Below are 18,101 nucleotides of genomic sequence, written 5' to 3'. Positions count from 1 at the left end.
GGACCTTTATGTTTAAAGGAGATTAGCCCTTGTCTGGAGCATGGGTTGCATTTTCCCAATTTGTGAGTTTTACCCTGCCTATTACCTATGCCTTTAGCTCATTATTTTGTTGATGAGTAGTTTTCAACTGTATCACTATGATCACCTCTTTTCATAAAAGAAGTTCAGATCCCATGGGTTACCGTGGGGTCTGGACCTGAGACTGTTACAAAAAGATTTAAAAAAAAAAGATTACTCTGCTTCCCGAGTGCTGGGATTGAAGTCCGGCCCCTCCATGTTCAGTTTCCTCTGTTTTTAAAAGATGAGCTTTTTCTGTGTTGCTCAGGCTGACCTTAGCCTCCTGGACTCATGGGGTCCTCCCACCTCAGCCTAGAGAGGCTAGCACCACAGATACACAACCCAAGACCCAGGTAAGGTGGCAGGTTTTAAAAAAAAAATAATAAACTTTCTTTTCAACATATACATTCAGAAAAGCAAGCCGTTCACCAGATTTTCACAAGTGAACATGCTCATTTAACCCATATGATGAAGCCTTACTGTGGTCCCTGCCAATCCCTTTGCCCATCACTGGCCACTGTGTTGACTTCATTCCCATTGCCTGACTCTGCCTGTCCTTGGTGGTCACTGTGAACTTGTTTGGGTTTAGAATCACCTAGGGCATGTCAGTGAGGATGCTTCCTGAGAGTTTTAACTGAGGCTTATCCCCAAAAGGGGCAGCAGTACCTGATGGTCTGGCGCCCTGGCGTGGATAGGAAGAGGAAAGGTAGAAACCAAATCCACCATCACTGGTCTCTCTCTGCTTCCTCGCTGACACAATGTAGCCATCTCCACCCCCCGACCCCGTTCCTGCCCCCACAGCTGGAGACACCTTCCCCACCAAGGTGAGGCTGTGCCTCCTCAGCGTGAGTCGAAATAAATCATTCCCTCCTGGAGTTGTTTTTGTCAGATGCTTTGGTACAACAGTGCAGATGGAAAGTAACAACCACATGCAGCCGTGGGCCTGGCTGTCAGACCCTCCTGCCACTGACCATCTGAGAACTCACCAGCAGGCCCAGCCACTCATCGCTGTGTGGACAAGGTACAGTCCGCTTAGCCATCCAGCCGCTGTTGTGCATTTACCGTTTTCCGTTTCTGGCTATGATGGGTAACCCTGTTATGAACATTCTAGTACAAATCTCTGGGCGACATAAGCCTTCATTTTTTCTGAGTAAGTGCCCAAGAATAAACTGTCAGAGTCGAGGGAAGAATAGTTTACCCGTAATAGACACAGGCAAATCGTTTCACAGCGTTCTCGTGTTTAAAGTAGTATGATGCCATTTTTATAAAGCTTAACCACAGGGAAAATCAAATCTATGGCATTAGAAATCAAGCTAGGGGGAGGAGATTGGGAGTCGGTTGCTCTGGGACGCTGACATTTCTCTTTCTTGATCTCATATGGATTACATGGATGTGCTCCCTTTTGGAAAAGCCATTGCGCTGACGTATTTACCATGCATATAAGTTGTGCTTGAGTTAGAGATTTACTTCAGAAGTCTAAGGGGCTTCGGACCACTGGGGATCGACCCCATGAGACCCTCGAGCACACTCCAACATCCCTCCTTGAAAGGGCATGACAAGGACTCCCAAGTCACATGTCCCCAAACCCTCAGCAGCCACCACCCCTTGGGTGTGGCTTTTGCTCCCTATCATCAGGGAGCGTCTTGCTCCACTGGTTTGCTCTCTCCCTGCCCCTGTCTCACCTCCGGTACAGCTGGTTTTCTGCATTTCTACTCAACAAAAACAAGAAACAAGTGTCACCTACCACATGCAAGACCTGTGCTGGTCCTCATGGGTAAGCAGGAAGGGACACAGATGACTCCAGCAGACGGTATGAGGCAAGCACCACGTGATTCATGCTGCCTGGCCACGTGCCCACAGATGGTGTCAGAGACACTAGAATTCAATATTGGAATTCTCTGGATCTGAGCTTTAGATATTTTGGTTGCAAAGAAGAAAATTGACTCCAGTTGTATCCTGGAATGGAGGTTTATTGGAGGAATATGCTGGAAAGATCCCAGAGAAAGTATGGCATTCAGGCACAAAAGAAAATGGGGCCTGAGGAAGATCAGAAGTTTAAGGTCATCCATTTTCAGATACATAATGAGACTGAAGTCAGTTTGAGCTACATGGGACCTTGTCTGGGAATTGGGGTGGGAAGGAAGAAAGGGAGGGAGGGAGAGAGGAAAGAAAAAAGAAAGGAAGAAAAGAAAAGGAAGAAAGGACAGAAGGAAGGCAGAAGAAGGGAAGGGAAGAGAAGGAAGAAAGTAAGCCTAGAACAAGCAAGAGCAGAGCCTCGGCTCCACAGTTTTCCCTTTCCCAATTTATTCCGGACCTTCTAGCTCCTCCGACTTCTTCAGGCTCTCAGCCCCTGGCCCTTTGTTCCTTTTACCATCTACTGCCAGGCTACAGCGGGAGTCTCCAGCCACTGTAGACCCGGTTCCCCTCCATCCCTGACCTCTCAGGAACGCTTCGCTCCCTCTTGGTGATGCTCAATTGTGTTAACAGGCACTGGAGCTCGGGAGCCCACGGAATGTGTACTTGTTCACTTTGCGTGACGTGCACACATTGTCATGTGCCCAGAGCAGGGACAAGGGTGCTGCTAACACCCTGTCTGCCCCTTGGTCTTGAAAGAGCTGGTGCAGCTGTAGGGGTAAGAGGGAATGCGCTGAGTTACTTCTTCATCCTGTACAAGGATGTCTGCCTGACATGCCCTTACCCTGCCTGGTGTGATGGTTTGGATGAGACTGGCCCTTATGTGTGAAGGCTTTGTCTCTGGTTGGTGAACTTTGGGGGAAAGATTAGGAGGAATGGCCTTGTTGGAGATGGCATGTCTTTGGGGGTGAGCTTTGAGGTTTCAAAAGACTATGACAGGGTGTCTCTCTCTCCTTCCCTCCTTCCCTTCCTGCTGCCTGTTGATCCAGATATAACTCTCTCAGCTACGGCTTCAGTTCCACAGCTGTCTGCCTCCCACCATGCTGATCCTGACCCTCTAACACTGTAAGCAAGCTCCGAGCTAAATGTTTTCTTTTATAAGAATTGTCTTGTGTCTCTTCACAGCAAAAGAACAGTAACTAAGATACTTAGGGACCACCAAACCTTGGCTCCTCGGTCTCACCATGTAAGGAGTACTCCTCCTTTCAGGAAACTCAAAATCAGAATGGCCCAGGACACTGAGTCAGAGCCTAGCTGGATAATGCCGCTCTTCTTCAACGTCAAAAGTCCTAGGGCCGAGTCCACAACAGGATCCTTCAGAAATAGAGGTTCCAAATGTAGTCAAGACTCAGAACAAAAAGTATGTTTCCCAGTCTCTCTTGCAGCATGGTGTGTTTATATGACCTATTCGTAGCTAATGGTGAGTGAGGAAAGGAGCAACTGCATGTTCCAGCTCTGTGGACCACGGGAATGAGTGGACCTTCCCTGCGCTCTTCCTTCTCACCGCAGGGACCATGGACTACAGTCACCCGAACTTCCTAATCAAAGGCAACACTTGGGGAATGGAGAAAAGCAAGTGAGGATTCTGAAACCACCATAGCATAACCAGACCAGTTTTCAGAAGAGAAAAATAAAAGCCTGTCATGCTAAAGTCTGTATTTGGCCTCTGTACGGCACAGAGTGTCCTAGCAAGTCCGTGAGGAACCACATGCTGTTCTAACCTATCAGGAAAGAAGTCCAAGGTGGGCTTTGAAGGGAAAGAGGCAAAGGGACACAGAGGAAAGTCACACAAAGAGAAGTGGGCAACATGGCTGTCCCAGAGCCCTGGAGGCAGCTGTTAACTTCCGTCTCACATCTCTCCATCCGTCCTTCTTAGGAGCAAGAGGCTTGGAAGGCAGGTCAGGAAAGGCAGCCACCTTCATGCTGCCTGTACAGAGGTAGGTGGGACCTTGCTCACAGCACCTGAGTTGTCACACAGCGGCCACCACCCCCTCCTGAAGGCAGGTAAGTCATCCATCAGCTCGGGGATGTGATTCGAGGTGAGGTTCCATGTGTGGCTGCATCAAGAGCTAAAGAAAACCTGGATCACAGAAGATCCTACACTGACCTATGGTCCTAGGAAAGGGCCGTCTGCAGAAGAGGAACATGTTAGGGGAGGGAAAGGGACCTTTCACTCCTGCCTACGTGACAGGTGGGCTCAGATTTGATGAAGAGAGATTTCAAAATGGAAGGAGTGGGATCAGAGAATGCGTCTTGATACAGCTCCCTGCATCACCGAGTCATGCACCCAGCAAACGGATAACTTCTCTGAGCCCTTAGTCAGAATTGCTCCCCCTGTTCTCCAAGGAGATCTGGGCTCCCATACCCCTTTCCCAGCCACCCCTGGTCCCAGTGTTGTCCTATAAGGGAAACGCTGTCCAGATGCCAGATGAGCCCCGGTACACCTACGTGCTCTCACACGTGCTGAGTGCATACCTGGATAGTGTCTTTCTGAGTGACCATCTCTGTTGAGTTCTCGTTCACATTCAGCTTATTAGAATGCTTCTTTCTGCAAGAGCAAGTGCGGACTCAGTGAGAGCCGCCTCCCACCCCTGCTGGCTGTGAGGAGCAGGAGAGCATGTGTGGGCACCATGCTTGTTTCCCCCTCCTCAGCTCTTTCTTCAGCATAAGTGCATATGAGCAGAGGAAAGCTACAGCAAGACAAACTGTACAGCTGATTCAAAAGGGGGAAATCCCTAAATTTGGAGAGGATAGGGTAGGAAACTTGAAGCCTGTGAGCTCCGGTGGGGAGAATTTTCCTCAAAGGGTTTGGGGGACAAAGGAGAAAATAGGATGAGCAGAGCAAAGCAGCCCAGTACCCCACACAGCTCTGAACTCACCTCCAGGTGTGCCAGGCCCCCAGGCCCAGAAGCAGGCACAGGAAGCCAGCAAGAACTCCCAAGACCCAGAGAAGCTGCTGGAACAGCTGGAGCTGGTGCAGGGCTGCAATGTGAAGGCGAAGCTGAAAGAGCTAGCTGGGCTTCAGGCCTCCAACACCCCCTCCCAAGGTGAGCCAACCAACATAGAACTGATTTTAACTTTTCACTTCATCTCCAAGGCCCTGTGCAAGGAAGCCCAAGCCATCTATTTGGACTAGACAGTCAAGCTGTCTGGTGGCAGCAGGGCTCCGGGCAGGCAGCCTTAGGACAGAGTGCTTCCGGTACAGCCATTACCCTCACCTCCAGTCCCAAAGTAGGCCGAGGCGGAGGCGGAGCCCAGGGCATTGGAGGCAGTGCACACGTACTCCCCCTGATTGCTGGGTCCAAGCTCCTCCGTGTCCAGTCTCAGGGCATTGGGGGAGGAGGAGATGCGGAGGTTCGGCTGGGCAGGAGCACCCTGGGGTTGGTTGGAGGCTACTAGTTGACTGCCCAGGTGGAGGGTGAGGCTTGCTGGGGGCTCACTGTCCACTCGACAGTCAAGGATGCCCCGGAGGCCACCCTGAGGCTCCACAAACACCGTCAGAGTGGGTATCGTGGGAGGATCTGTGAGGAGGAAGAATGACTGGCTGTATGAGTGTGCCACAAAGCCCTCCCTCTGCCGTGACTTCCATGTACTTCCGAGAAACAGTGGAGCCCATTTCCTCACTCCTGAGGCGAGAGTGACATTATGGAGGATGAGGAAAAGCCTCAGTCAGTAAAGTGGCTGCTGCATAAACACAGGATGGTCTGAGTTTGATCCCAGCACTCAGGTTAAAGCTGTAACACTAGCACTGGGGAGCAGGGACAGGAGGATCCCTGGAGCTCTGTGGACAGCCAATCTTGCTGAATTGGTTCAGTGAGAGACCCTGCCTCAAAAGATACGGTACAGAGTAATAAAGACAGTGACTTTTATCCTCATACACAAACAAGTACAAGCCCACACATAGCACACACAGCACACACAGCGCACACACACACACACACACACACACACACACACACACACGCACACACACGCACGCACGCAGCGTGTCCATACACATTTTAAAAGAGGCATTGTTGGACTTTGAAACTGGATCTCAAGAGGCCTTGCCGCTTACCTTCTGCTTCCTGGAACAAACATGGAAAACCCAGGCTAGCCTGCTGGCCCTATATGGCCCATCTGCAGCCAGCAGGTGAGGCCATCCTAGACTGTTCAGTCTCAGAGGAACCACTGAACGGCTGCAGCCAGAAGAACTTCCCAGATGAGCCCTGCCCAAACTTCTAACCCATAGAATTGTGAATTTGGGGTAACTTGTTACCAAGCAGTAACTGATTGCCAGAGCTTGGGCACGGAAGAGTGGAGTGGGGAAACTGAGGCTAACAATGGCCGCCTGTGCACCAGGCACTCAGTCTGCTTTATCTTCTGTATTCATCCCAAGAGGATAGGAGGGCTGTATCCTTCATTTCAAAGATGGAGGACGAGAGCATAAGATACACAGCCACGTACAGTCAGCCAGTGGGAATGCCAGTATTCTAACTAAGATGCTTACCCATGAAGCCCTTGCTCCGTGCAGAGGAAAAGATGTGATATAGACCAGTGGGATGTGGAGAGATGGAGCAGAGGTGGGGTCATACTCACAGAGAACACGGAGCATGACCGGAGCAGAGGTGGCGGAGCCAGTGCGGAGCTCAGCCCTGCAGTGATACAGCCCAGCCTGAGCCCGGGCCACCTGGGGAAAGGAGAGTGTGGGCCCAGGAGCTGCGTGTAGTGGGTGGCGATTCCAGAACCACGTGAAGGTAGAGTTGCCCATGGGCTTAGAGCCACCAGGGAGGTGGCAGCTTAGGTTCAGGGCTGTGCCCTCTGGCACGTCCAAACCTGGCTCAGCCAGCACGTGTACATCTGCAGTACAAGGATGGGTACATGGTCAGGGATGTGAGCATTGTGGTGCGATCTCCATCTGTCTGGGGCTCAAGACCCTCCGAGCTGGGACTGGGTCTCTCCTCAGACCACATGAAAACAGCAGGATTGCTTCTGTGTCCTGAGGTTCCCATGACAGACAGGGCTGTGCCTCCAGAGTCAGAGAAGGTCATCTGAAACATGAGGCTGCATCTTGCCCTCAGACTGGGTTTCCCAGGGGCAGGGGCTCTGTCTTGCTCCCACCCCAGGCTTCCCCAGTGAAGAGTATGTGGGGTCCAATATGTCTCCTCCCACTCCTGCTATAAAGCAGTAATACCTTCCCCCACTCCACTGGTAGGGCTGGGTTGTCCCCTGAGCCTAGTGCAACCCCTTCACTGAGAGCCATGCCTCCTCAAGCAGATTAGGTTCTTCAGGGAAGGACTATTTCATATTCCTTCAGGACAGCAGCCCCCCACATGGCATCCAGCCCCAAAGCACCCCCTCACCCCTCTCCACTCACCGGTCTCCCTCAGGAGCGTCTGGGTGGTACTGATGGAACCGAGTGCGTTCGTGGCTGTGCAAACATAGTCGCTGCCACCGCCTACAGTCACATCCTGCACCTGTAGCCGCAGAGCATTTCGGGATACCTGGATGCCGCCTATCCCTGATGCGGAGCTGTGAGGTCCGTGGCTGGCAGCTAGCGTCTTGCCATTGTGGGATAGGACCAGCTCAGCGGGTGGTTCGCTGTCCACCGTGCACTGTATCACGCCCAAGAGCCTGGTCCTCGAGTCTCGAAAGGAAGACAGGACGGCATCCCGAGGGGCATCTAGAGGTAGGGCAGGGCACAGACAGGAGCCCTGCTGAGGCGTGCACGGCCCACCTGCACACCTGCCCAATGTCAGTGAAGCTGAAGGTTCCAGACAAACGGCCCCTTCCCGAAAGAGTCTGCGGACAGAGTCCTTCAGGCAGGGTTTCTAGGGCCATAATGTCTCCATCTTGGTCACTAATGCCCTCGTTTCCCCAAGCACTCATTTCTAGCCCCTCCATAGTGCCATGTCCACCCTAACCAGTTCCTGGCAGCACCCTCTGCCACCCTCATCCCACAAAGCCACAGCTAAGGACCCCTGCTCACAGAGGATTTGCAGGGTGGCCGGTCTGGAGCTGCGTGTGCCCTGACTGTCATGCACCTGGCAAAAGTACGCGCCAGCGTGAGCCCGTGTGGTCGCCAGGAACTGGAGGGAGGAAGCCGGCCCCTCCTGAAGCCAGTGGCCGTTGTGAAACCAGGCATAGAGGGCGGGCGAGAGGGCAGCAGTGTCCTCACAGGTCACCGTGACAGGCTTCCCCTCAGGCACAGAAGCAGACGGATTCATCCTCACCCGTACACCTGAACCAAAAAAATCTAGGGTCAGCTGGGCCCAGCTGGACGTGACAGGCAGTTCCTGCTCCTGCAACCTTGGCCTGGCTCCACTTCACCTTCCAGCCGAAGCTCCAGGGATGTGTCGGCCTTGCCCAGTGGGCTGTGGGCGGAGCAGCTATAGAGTCCCTCATCTCTAGGCCTTGGGTCCCGAAGCTCTAGGTGCAGGGTGTTGGGGACAGAAGTTTCAGTCGAGGAGGCTAGGAGGCGGCCACCGTGGCTGAGAGTTAGCTGGGCTGGTGGCCGACTATCCACAGAACACAGTACTAGGGCCAGCTGCCTGCCCTGGGTCTCCAGGAGGTAGGTCAGCCGCAGGCTTCGGGGAGCATCTGCAGAGGTCCAGGAGGCATACACAGAGAAGGCCGGTTTGCAAGCAGCAAGAGAGTGCCCCATGTCCTGTCAGGGACGCTGGTCCTCTGCCTAGAAGGGACCTGTCTCCGTTTCCCCAGCTCTCACCACAGCTGCCTAGTTGTTCCGTTCTTAGGCTGCGTACAGCCCTGATCCCTGTGGGTTTCTGTCACTCTCTCCACCACTGCCCACACCCAGCCAGACTCACAGAGGACATCCAGGGTGACAGGTCTGGAGAGGTGGGGTGCTTGGCCAGGGAGCCCCACACCACATCGGTAGGAGGTGGCGTCCATAACGGTAACATTGGGCAGGAAGATGGAACTGGCACCGAGGAGCTGTTGCCCGCCCTTGTACCATGTGTAGCGGAGCGAGGCCTGGTGGGTGCTCCATACCACACAGGTCAGGTTCACCTGCTGCCCCTCCTGCACCGTGGCATTGGGCCACGCTGTCACACGCACAGCTGGGGAGGGGAGGGGAGGGGTCACAAGTGAGGGTCTTGCAGCTGTGTGAAACAAGCCCTGTCTCTACGAGGGCCAGCCAGCTCTGCTACCGGCACACCCCAGGCTCCCCCAGGAACACTCTAGCTAAAGTTCATAGGTTGAACCTGGGGGTCCCGAGCAGAGTACCCCAGAGCCCAGTCCTGAGCCCCTCTCTGGCCCCGGCTAAGGGTAAATGGGTGAAAAGGCCTCCCTTTTCTGGTTAGCTTTATGCACCAGGCACCCAGTTTTTGAACAAGGCCTTTCATGCCACCCGAGTCTTGAACCCTCATCCCTAATTAGCATGGGGTTGGGGCCTTGTGCTTATGCTCCTGGGCTTCTAGAAGCTTCCTTGTCTCCTCTTCTCCTCCTCACTGACCCTGGGCATCGAAGTCAGCGGTAGCAGAGGTCTGGCCCAGTGTGTTGGTGGCCTCACAGGTATAGGTGCCGCCATCCTCCAGCCCTGTGGAGCGGATCTCCAGGCGTAACTCATTGGCGCTCACGGTCACCCGCAGCCGGGGATCGCTGCTTGCCAGTTCCTCCGGGCTTTGGAGGGTAGAGGCCACAAGGTGATCCCGGTGAAAGAGCCGCAGCTGAGCTGGCGGGTCACTGCGTACCTTGCACACCAGGAGGCCGACTCGCTCAGGGTCTGTGCTCAGCAGGGCGCTCAGTGTGGCGTGGCGTGGGGTGTCTGCATCAGATGACGAGTGGTCAGGGTGTGGCTGAGGCATCCCTCATACAAGGCTCCGTTGTGGAACACCTCCCTCCTCCCACACGGGTGAGAAACTCCCTTACAGAATACATGGAGGCTGATGGGGGCAGCCAGGCTGGCAGTAGCTGTGTCTGGAGCCTGAGCTTGGCAATGGTAGGCACCAGCTTGCCTCAGACTTATGGCTGCAATGTGGAGTGTGGATGAGGTTGCTTCCTGGAGGGGGCGGCCATCCTGATACCAGCGGTATGAGGTCCCCTCCGGGACCCCTGCGGGCACGTGGCAGCTCAGGACCACAGCCTGGCCCTCCTGGAGCTCAGGTGATGGTGAAACCTGGACCCAGGCTCCTACAGGGAGAAACAGGGCATATGAGGGCATGCCACCATCCCCCCCCATTGTCTGGTACTGTTTGTGTCTCCAGATGAGTGAAGGGCTCCAGTCCCGTGCCTACAGCTGCCCAGGGCTCCCTCGGTTCCACGCCTTTTTCTTTCCTGCTCCTTTCTGGCCTGAATCTGCCTTGTCTTGGCCCTTGCTTCTTACCACCTGGATTACGGGTTTCCTGTTTGGTTGCTCGGTCTGTTGGTTTGATTTTCTAAGACAGAATGTTTGTGGCACCTGGCTGGCTTAGAACTCACTCTGTAGCCCGGGCTGGCCTTGCATTTATGAGGTTCTCTTGCTTCAGCCTCTTGAGTGCTGGGATTAACAGTTTGCAACACCTGAAGTTTGGATTTGTTCAGTCAGGCCTTTGTCTGCTGCAGGTGAGTTTCAGCAGAATGGAGCTTATGTGCGCTACAAGCAGCACCAGGCACAGCGCCTACATGTGTTAGCCCTAAGAACTGATGGTTTGACCACGGAAGCACCGCCACAGGAGGCTAGCTCATGCTGAGGGCCGCTGAGCTGACTATACACCGGGACTCTGTCAGTAGCTGAGGGCTTGAAGGGAGAGTTGACAAGTTGTTTTTTCCCAGCCTTCTGTGCCAAGCCCTGCACCCAGGATGTAGGCCACGACATCCCAGAGAGTAGGGAGTGGGCTCAGAGGAATCAGGGGTCAGGCGGTGAGGAAGAGAGACAGCTAGAGCAGTGACAGGAGCCAGGACCAGAACTAAACTAGTTCATGGCCAACAGGGCTGCTATCCATGCTCCCTCGAGGTGTTCCCAGACTCTGACTCAATCCATCTGCCTAAGAAATGGAGGTAACGAAGGAGAAAAGACAGGACCAAAGTAAATGTCCCCAGATTGTTACTGCTTCACATTATGAGGGAAGTATGTGTGTCTCTTTGGCCCTTGCCTTATGGATATTATCTTTCCGTTTTTTCTGGTGTATTTGCCTAGATAGATTTCTGATTTGTTTTGTTTTGACTTTGAACTTGCTATCTTCCTGCCTCTGCCTCCCAGAATGCTTGGCTTACAGGTGTATGCCACCATGGTTGCTTGTTCTGGGAGACTTTCTATAGAGAATATTTATATATATATATATATATATATATATATATATATATATATATATATGCATTTATGTGTATATCTATGCACATATAAGGAAGATGAATATATTATTTGTAAGAATATGTATATATACTTGTATAATATGCATCACTTGCTTTTATATGAGTGTTTGAATGGAACAAAATTGTATTACAAAATAAATTGTGTTAGGAAATCCTCCAGCCAGCTGGGCATGGTAGCTCACATCTGTAACCTTAGCCCTAAGGTTGGCTGCGGCAGGACTCTGAGGCTGGCCTGGGTACGTAGTAAATCTGGGGAAATCCCTCTCTCAAAAGAACAGGAAGAAAGGGAGGAGGGTAGGCTCCAGCTGAAACTAGCCACCTGCTTGCTGGCCTCTTCTTGCTGGGGTCACTGCAGTTCGCACAGGTGGGAAGGGTGGAAGCAGGGAGACCTTGTGGAGGCTGCAGACCACACCCCGACCAAAGCGTTCGAGTGGAAATCACCGCGCACAGTGTCTGACCGGAGCAGTTCTAGGTCTCAGGGTCCACCCTGGCGTGAGAGGGCTGATCCTTACCTCTGACCTGGAAGAAGAGCGAACTGTTGGCTGATCCGAGAGCATTTGTAGCTTCGCAGCGGTAGTTTCCAGAGTCCTCAAGGCCTAGTTCTCGGACCTCTAGCTGCAGGGAGTTGGCTGTGGCCTTGGCCTGGACTCTGCCATGGGATGGACGCTGGGGTTTCAAGCTGGTGGCCAGGAGGTGCTCCCCACGGAATAGAGACAGTTGAGCCTTGGGGTAGCTGTCCACGGTGCAGATGAACACAACCATGTGGCCCTGAGCCACATCCAGGAGGGCTGACAGCTTTGGAGGATCTGGGGCATCTGCAAGAACCAGAGCAGGGATAGCTACCCAGGCTGCTCTAGCCAATCTCTAGCTGTCACACAGTGTCCCCTCCCCTTATATACACTCCATAGGCCCTGCTGGCCATCAGGCTGGCACTTATCTCCCCAGACCCCAACCCCAACCCCATGGCCCTCCTTGCCCATTAACACACACACCCCGAGCCTCTGCCCTCCAAGCTGTGATGCCCTTAACCATCACTCACACAGCACGCTTAGGACCACAGGAGCCGAGAGCTGAGCCCCATCCTCTGTGAGGAGTTGGCAGGCATAGACGGCAGCATCAGTCCTGGCCACGGGCTGCAGCCTCACAGTCTCCAGTGGTCCCTGGGTCCATGGCGCTCCATTCCGGAACCAGGAGAAGTTGGCAGGGCTGATGGCAACTTCCTGGCTCACGTTGCAAGTTAGGTTGGCCTCTGCGCCCTCTCGCAGTGTGTCCGATGGTGAGACAACCAGGACAGTGGCTGGAGGATATGCAGCAGGGGTTCATTGGAGACAGGCCTCACTGCTTAGCCTTACTCTAAGCCCGCCCTAGCTCAGGATCCAGTTTCCAGAAAAGAACAGGATGCAGAAGAAAGCCAATAAGACATGGGGGCACAGGGGTGCATGGGAAAGGGATGGAAGGCGGGGTAGCCCTGTTACTTTCTCAGAGGTGAGCCTTGGGAGTCCGAGGATGGTCCCTCTCCCTTCATGTGGAGGGAGGAACACTGAGGCTCCCTCTGCCTCCTCCCATCATGCACGAAGGTCAATTTGCTCAAGGCAAGGGTAGTCTGAGCTCAGGTCCCAGCTCCCTCGGCCCCACCGCTGCTCCTTACCCTTAGCATTGAAGATGGCTGAGGCAGAGGAGTTGCCCAGTGTGTTGCTAGCCTCACACAGGTACACGCCCTCATCCTCTAACACTGGGTCCTGGATCTCCACACGCAGTGAGTTGGAGGCTCTGCTGACTTTTGTGTGCTGGGAGCAGCTCCCACAACTTGACGGCAGAGAAGTGGCCACAACACGGCCTTTGTGGAGAAGCCGTAGCTGGGCTGGGGGATCGCTGTCTACCTGGCACAAGAGGAGGCCACGATGTCCAGCCCCCGCTCCAGAGGCATCCAAATCCAGTCTGGCAGTGAATGTGGGCTTTCTTGGGGGGTCTACGGGGAGCAAGAACATTAGGCACTCATCTCGTGGCTATTGCTAGAGCCCCAGGTCCACTTCCGCTTGTCTAGGCTCCAAGAAGCATACCAAGCAGCTGCAAACAACTGTGTAGGGTGGGCACAGCACAGGGCGCTCAGACGACACTGGCATTCATCTATGCTCCTCAATCTAAACTGTGCCCTACTGCTGAACTGAGTGTCCCAGAAGGGGAGCCATTTTCCAGCCGGGGTCAGCTATGGGCTATCAGTCATTTTGAATGTCCTATCTGCTTCTAAAGCAGAACACCTTCAGAGCGGTCCCTAAGACTACTGCTATCTACCACACTCCTGTCACTAAGCAATGCCTCAAAGTTCTGTCCACCTTTATCTGTTCCCCAACCCAGACCCTGGCATATTAGCTAACAGTTAAAATGGCCTCTCTAGTGGTGTTGTTTTGGCAGTTTTGACGGTCAATGCTAGCAACTTGAAGGATCTGGAGTGGTCTAGGAGGTGAACCCATGGGCATGTCTGTGAAGTTTCTAGATTGGATTAATTGAGGCGGGATGACCCTCCCTAAAGGTGGCATCATTCTGTGGGCCAGGGTCCCAGACTGACTAAAAAGGAGAAAGTAACCAGGCCTGTGGCGCAGGCCTTTAAAACCAGCACTCAAGAGGCAGAGAGAGGTGGATTTCTGTAGGTTGAGGCCAGCCTGGTGTACAGAGCGAGTTCTAGGACAGCCAGGGAAACGCTGACTGGAAAAACCAAAAGAAAAAAAAAAGGAGAAAGCAAACTGAGCAACAGCTTTCAGCCACCTCTGCCTCCTGACTGCAGGCCAGCTGCCTCCATCCTATGGCCGTGATGGACAGCACTCTCCAGTTGAGAGGAGTCACCAAGTGGTTTTAGGATTGAGCCCAGGGTCTTGTGCTTAAAAAATGGTTCCTTTCTATCGATCTCTCAAAAAATGGTCAGAAGAGAGCTAGCAGCCTGGCTCCCACAGAATCCCATGCAGGCATTAGAAGAGCCCTGAACACACCTGCTAGGGGAGGCCCTCCAGTGTGACCCTTGTAGCATCAGCCCCTAGGGCTCATATGTTGTATCACCCTCGGGGGACACAGAGGAGCTAGTCAGCCTGCGATGCACATTTTGAAGTGTGGTATCTGGGGGGAGGACAAGCTGGGGCCTAGAACCATGATACAGCTTAGGGGCAAAGGCTGGGTCTAGAGGGCAGGACATAAAGGGGACCGCGCTTCATTCCCTCGACTTCCACCCTAGATCCATGGTGGCAAGGCCTATGACCTCTGTGATGTGTACCCCAGGGTCAGGAGGATATAGAAGGGGGCGGCTGGTGGTCCCAGTGGAATGACCCCACCCAGGGCAGTGGCCAATAGCCAAGACCACTCACAGAACACAGTGAGGACAGTAGGCCGGGAGGGGGCACTGGCGTTGGGGCCAGCCTGCGCTCTACAGTAGTATGAGCCAGCATCAGTGCTGGAAGCCTCGGGAAGCAGGAGGCTGCTGCTGGATCCCTCGAGAATCAGAGCTCCGTTCAGGTACCAGGAGAAGCGAGTGTCAGGTGCTGGGCTCAGGCCACTCTTGCAGCTCAGAGTCACGGCCTGCCCTTCCACAACCTCTGCTGAAGGGCTGACGAGGAGTCGGGCCACTGGAGGACGGACAGAGAACGGGCATTGGGAGGCTGTGAGGGCCCCGGCCCTCTGTGCCCTCCTGCTGCAGGAGGCCTTCTGGATTTCTCCTCTCTTCACATGCCTCTTTGAGCTTTGTGGCAGACAAGGAGGAGTTAGCCTTGAACACCAATTCAGTTGTACTGAAGCTGAGGTCACATCAAGCCAGACTTAAGTGGAAAGCCTGGCTGGTGGGCTGGGATATAGCCTAGTTGGTAGAGTGCTCATGTACCATTGGGGAAGGCCAGGGTTTGGTCCCCAGTACTGCGTAAACCGGACACGGTGGGAACACAACAACAAAAGTCTGGCTGTGTGCACCAGCGACTGCAGGGTCTTGTTTCTCTGCTCTCCCACATCTAATGTTTACCAAAGGCCCAGCCCCCAAAACTCAAAAAATAAATGGGTGCCTATAAGGGACCCTCTAAGTACAGAGTCAGAGATGTGGGAGAGAAATCATTTGATCAACTACATTTCCCTTTTGCCTCCTCTTCCAGGTATCCCTGAGGTTGGAGTGACTGCCTAACCCAGGTCTTCCATGGGACCTAGCCAGACTTTGGTTCCTCGGTTGAGTCCTTAGGGTGGCTAGGGAAAGGAGGCCTCCTCTGTGAACTCCCTCACTGGTGGCCCCTGCAGCGCATGCCCACTTTACCGTTAGCATGGAAGTCCAGGCTGGAAGTTGCGCTTCCAAGGGAGTTGGTGGCTGAACACGTGTATTCCCCGCTGTCCGCTGGCTGCAAGTCCCGGATCTCTAGGCGCAGGGAGTTGGGGGCAGAGGACATGCTGAATCGAGGGTTGAAGTCGTTTTCTCCAGAGCTGGAGGCCAAGGTGAGGCCTCCGTGTGACAGCACCAGCGTAGCCAGGGGCTCACTGGCCACAGAGCAATGGAAGATACCCACGAATCCAGCCTGCGTCTCCAAGAAGGAAGTGAGGTCTGGAGTGAGGGGTGGATCTGTGTGGGAACCAGAGGCTTGTCATCCTCAGAAAGGTCACTTTCTGGATCCTCTGCTCTAACTTAGGCATTCCCTTTGCCCCACCGTACCCCGGAACAAGGCAATCTCAGACCCTCCTGAGCACTTGCTGAATATACTCTACCCTCTAGAGGGGCAAATCTCTCTGTTAGTGAGGCTAGCCCTCATGCCCACACTGAAAATGGAGGCCAGGACCCCAAATTATGCTGTCACTTTGTTACCAGGCTGGTCTCAAACCAGCAATCCCTCTGCCTGAGCCTCCCCAATGCCAGATTACAGGCTGTGTCCTCAGTTGTGAAGTAGGCATGTGTTAGCTGGCTTGACCCGAATGTAGCTAACGCAAGGCTGACACATGTATGTCCAAGGCTTACTGACCTAAACTCTTGCATTCAGTACCTGGGCTGTTGCAGATGCTTTTCAACTTTAATTTCTGTGTGTGTGAGAGAGAGAGAGAGAGAGACAGAGACAGAGGATCTCACTATATAGCCCTGGCTAGCCCAGAACTCACAGATATCCATCAGTCTCTGTTTCCTAAGTGCTGGGGTTAAAGGTGTGAGAAAAGCTCACTGTGATGTAGCCCCATTATGATCCTAAACGCACCTATAGGAAGGCATGTAAGTAACACGTGTGCGTGTGTAAGGAATGAGTAATGATATATATGTATACGCGCGTGTGTTCACTTGTATGTGTGTGGAATAAGCAACACAGCCCATGTGCACCGACAGAGATGGGATTCAGTGTCTGCAACATGATGTCAACAGTTCAAACGAGACAAGTCTGAGCTTACTTCTAAGTAAAACACTGGTTAAGGTAGGAGACGGAACCTAGGAAGGCCAGCCTCGTTAGGGTGCAGAGCTGGGCACGCATTCCAGCGCATCTGGCCGCTTGGGCCATCTCCATCTGGGCCACGGCTCTGAACGCTGCTGTTCCAGAGACCGCAACTGTCCTGTGGGGACTCCACCCCCCCGCTTGGCCCCACTTTGTAGTGGCTGCTGCTCCACGCGCTGGCCACTTACGTCTGACCACCACGCTCACTGGGCCGGAGCGCTCGCTGCCCTGGGTGTTCCGCACCTCACAGACGTAGAAGCCGGTGTCGGCCCTGGTGACCGCGCGCAGGTGCAAAGTGGGGGCGTGGGCGTCCTCCAGGAGAACATTGTTCTTGTACCAGCTGTAGCGGAGCTCCTGGGGTGCCTCCTTGGGGGTGTGGCAGAGCAGCGTCACGGTCTCGTTTTCCAATATGGGCCCCGCTGGGCTCATCTTGACCTCGGCCACTGCGAGAACAGCATGGGACACAGCCTTAGCGGTCTGGAAAACAGTCAGCCAGCTTCACGCTCGCCATATTGCGCTCGCCCCGCCCCCTGCTCCTTGTAGCAGGAGCCTCCTGGAGTCATCTGCTGCTCTTCATGCCATTTCCCTCGTGATAGGCCCCCGTGAGGAGGTGTGCAAGCCTCTGGTGCTGTCCTGGCCCAGGCCCCCCTCAGCCTCATCCGGGACTCACTGAAGACATGGAGGCTGAGCGGGGGCGACAACAGAGAGCCCACGTTATTCGTCGCTTGACAGGTGTAGACCCCAGAATCATTCCAGGTTGCTGAGGAGAGCTGCAGCACACGCCCGTCAGCCGGGAGGCTCACTCCATCCTTGGCCCACTGCACAGAACTGACGTCGGGGTAGCTGCTGTTCACCCGGCAGGTGAGTGTGACTAGATCCCCTGGGAGGATGTTCCTTCCTGAGGAGCTGAGGAAGATCTCCACGCCTTTGGGGGCGTCTGCAAGGCAGGACGGGATGTCAGGTAAGGTGCACGAGGATGGCAGGGTGTTTGGCAAACTTCCCCTCTAAACTCTGCTCTAAGGAAGACCACCTAGAAAAACCCCCAAACCCAGTGTCACCTGCCCCCCCATATATTCCTACCACCCTCCTTTTACAACGAGGCTATGAGAATGTGGTACTTGACAGGCATATGGCAATATGTGTTTGTCAATGGCCTATCGGTGGCTTTCTGTGTTATAACACTGTCCGTGTTCTGGGTAAGGTTGTTACATAGAGTCATGAGCACTCTACTCGCCTCAGTGGCTTGCAGTGGCTATTGAAAAGGGACTAGTCACCTCATGGCAGGGGGCTGAGGACAGCAGACATTAGCTCTTGGGAAAGTTAACCCGTTTATAAGCAAGACACTAATAATATTAAGAATCCTCCCCCCACTGTGTGCGTGCATGAGTGCGTGTAGGTGTGTGTGTGTGTGTG

The 18,101-nt window shown here is 53.9% G+C and overlaps 1 protein-coding gene across 5 annotated transcripts in view; it reads right to left on the bottom strand.

The window, feature by feature from the left end:
* Positions 1-2,012: 2,012 nt before the first annotated feature.
* Siglec1 (sialic acid binding Ig like lectin 1) overlaps positions 2,013-18,101 on the bottom strand; it is an 18,503-nt gene continuing 2,414 nt past the window's right edge. For 3 of the 5 annotated variants that reach the window (XM_055610309.1, XM_055610231.1, XM_055610394.1), the window contains exons 5-23: positions 17,359-17,625; positions 16,877-17,131; positions 15,542-15,841; positions 14,616-14,873; positions 12,911-13,231; positions 12,302-12,559; positions 11,775-12,077; positions 9,841-10,101; positions 9,425-9,736; positions 8,778-9,029; positions 8,281-8,550; positions 7,940-8,191; positions 7,328-7,633; positions 6,550-6,810; positions 5,190-5,492; positions 4,851-4,953; positions 4,447-4,519; positions 3,155-3,285; positions 2,013-2,681 (exon numbers count right to left, since the gene is read on the bottom strand). In XM_055610309.1, coding sequence (XP_055466284.1) covers positions 2,639-2,681; positions 3,155-3,285; positions 4,447-4,519; positions 4,851-4,953; positions 5,190-5,492; positions 6,550-6,810; positions 7,328-7,633; positions 7,940-8,191; positions 8,281-8,550; positions 8,778-9,029; positions 9,425-9,736; positions 9,841-10,101; positions 11,775-12,077; positions 12,302-12,559; positions 12,911-13,231; positions 14,616-14,873; positions 15,542-15,841; positions 16,877-17,131; positions 17,359-17,625 — 4,529 coding nt within the window. In that variant the 3' untranslated portion in view covers positions 2,013-2,638. Of the gene's footprint in view, positions 2,682-3,154; positions 3,286-3,612; positions 4,052-4,446; positions 4,520-4,850; positions 4,954-5,189; positions 5,493-6,549; positions 6,811-7,327; positions 7,634-7,939; positions 8,192-8,280; positions 8,551-8,777; positions 9,030-9,424; positions 9,737-9,840; positions 10,102-11,774; positions 12,078-12,301; positions 12,560-12,910; positions 13,232-14,615; positions 14,874-15,541; positions 15,842-16,876; positions 17,132-17,358; positions 17,626-18,101 lie in introns of those variants that run through there. The other 2 variants (XM_055610482.1, XM_055610569.1) reach the window with 2 other exon arrangements.

The sequence above is a fragment of the Psammomys obesus genome, unplaced genomic scaffold (genome assembly GCF_907164565.1).
Source record: "Psammomys obesus unplaced genomic scaffold, mPsaObe1.curated_primary_1811, whole genome shotgun sequence".
Taxonomy (NCBI): domain Eukaryota; kingdom Metazoa; phylum Chordata; class Mammalia; order Rodentia; family Muridae; genus Psammomys; species Psammomys obesus.
This window is presented reverse-complemented; position numbering and strand designations above follow the sequence as displayed.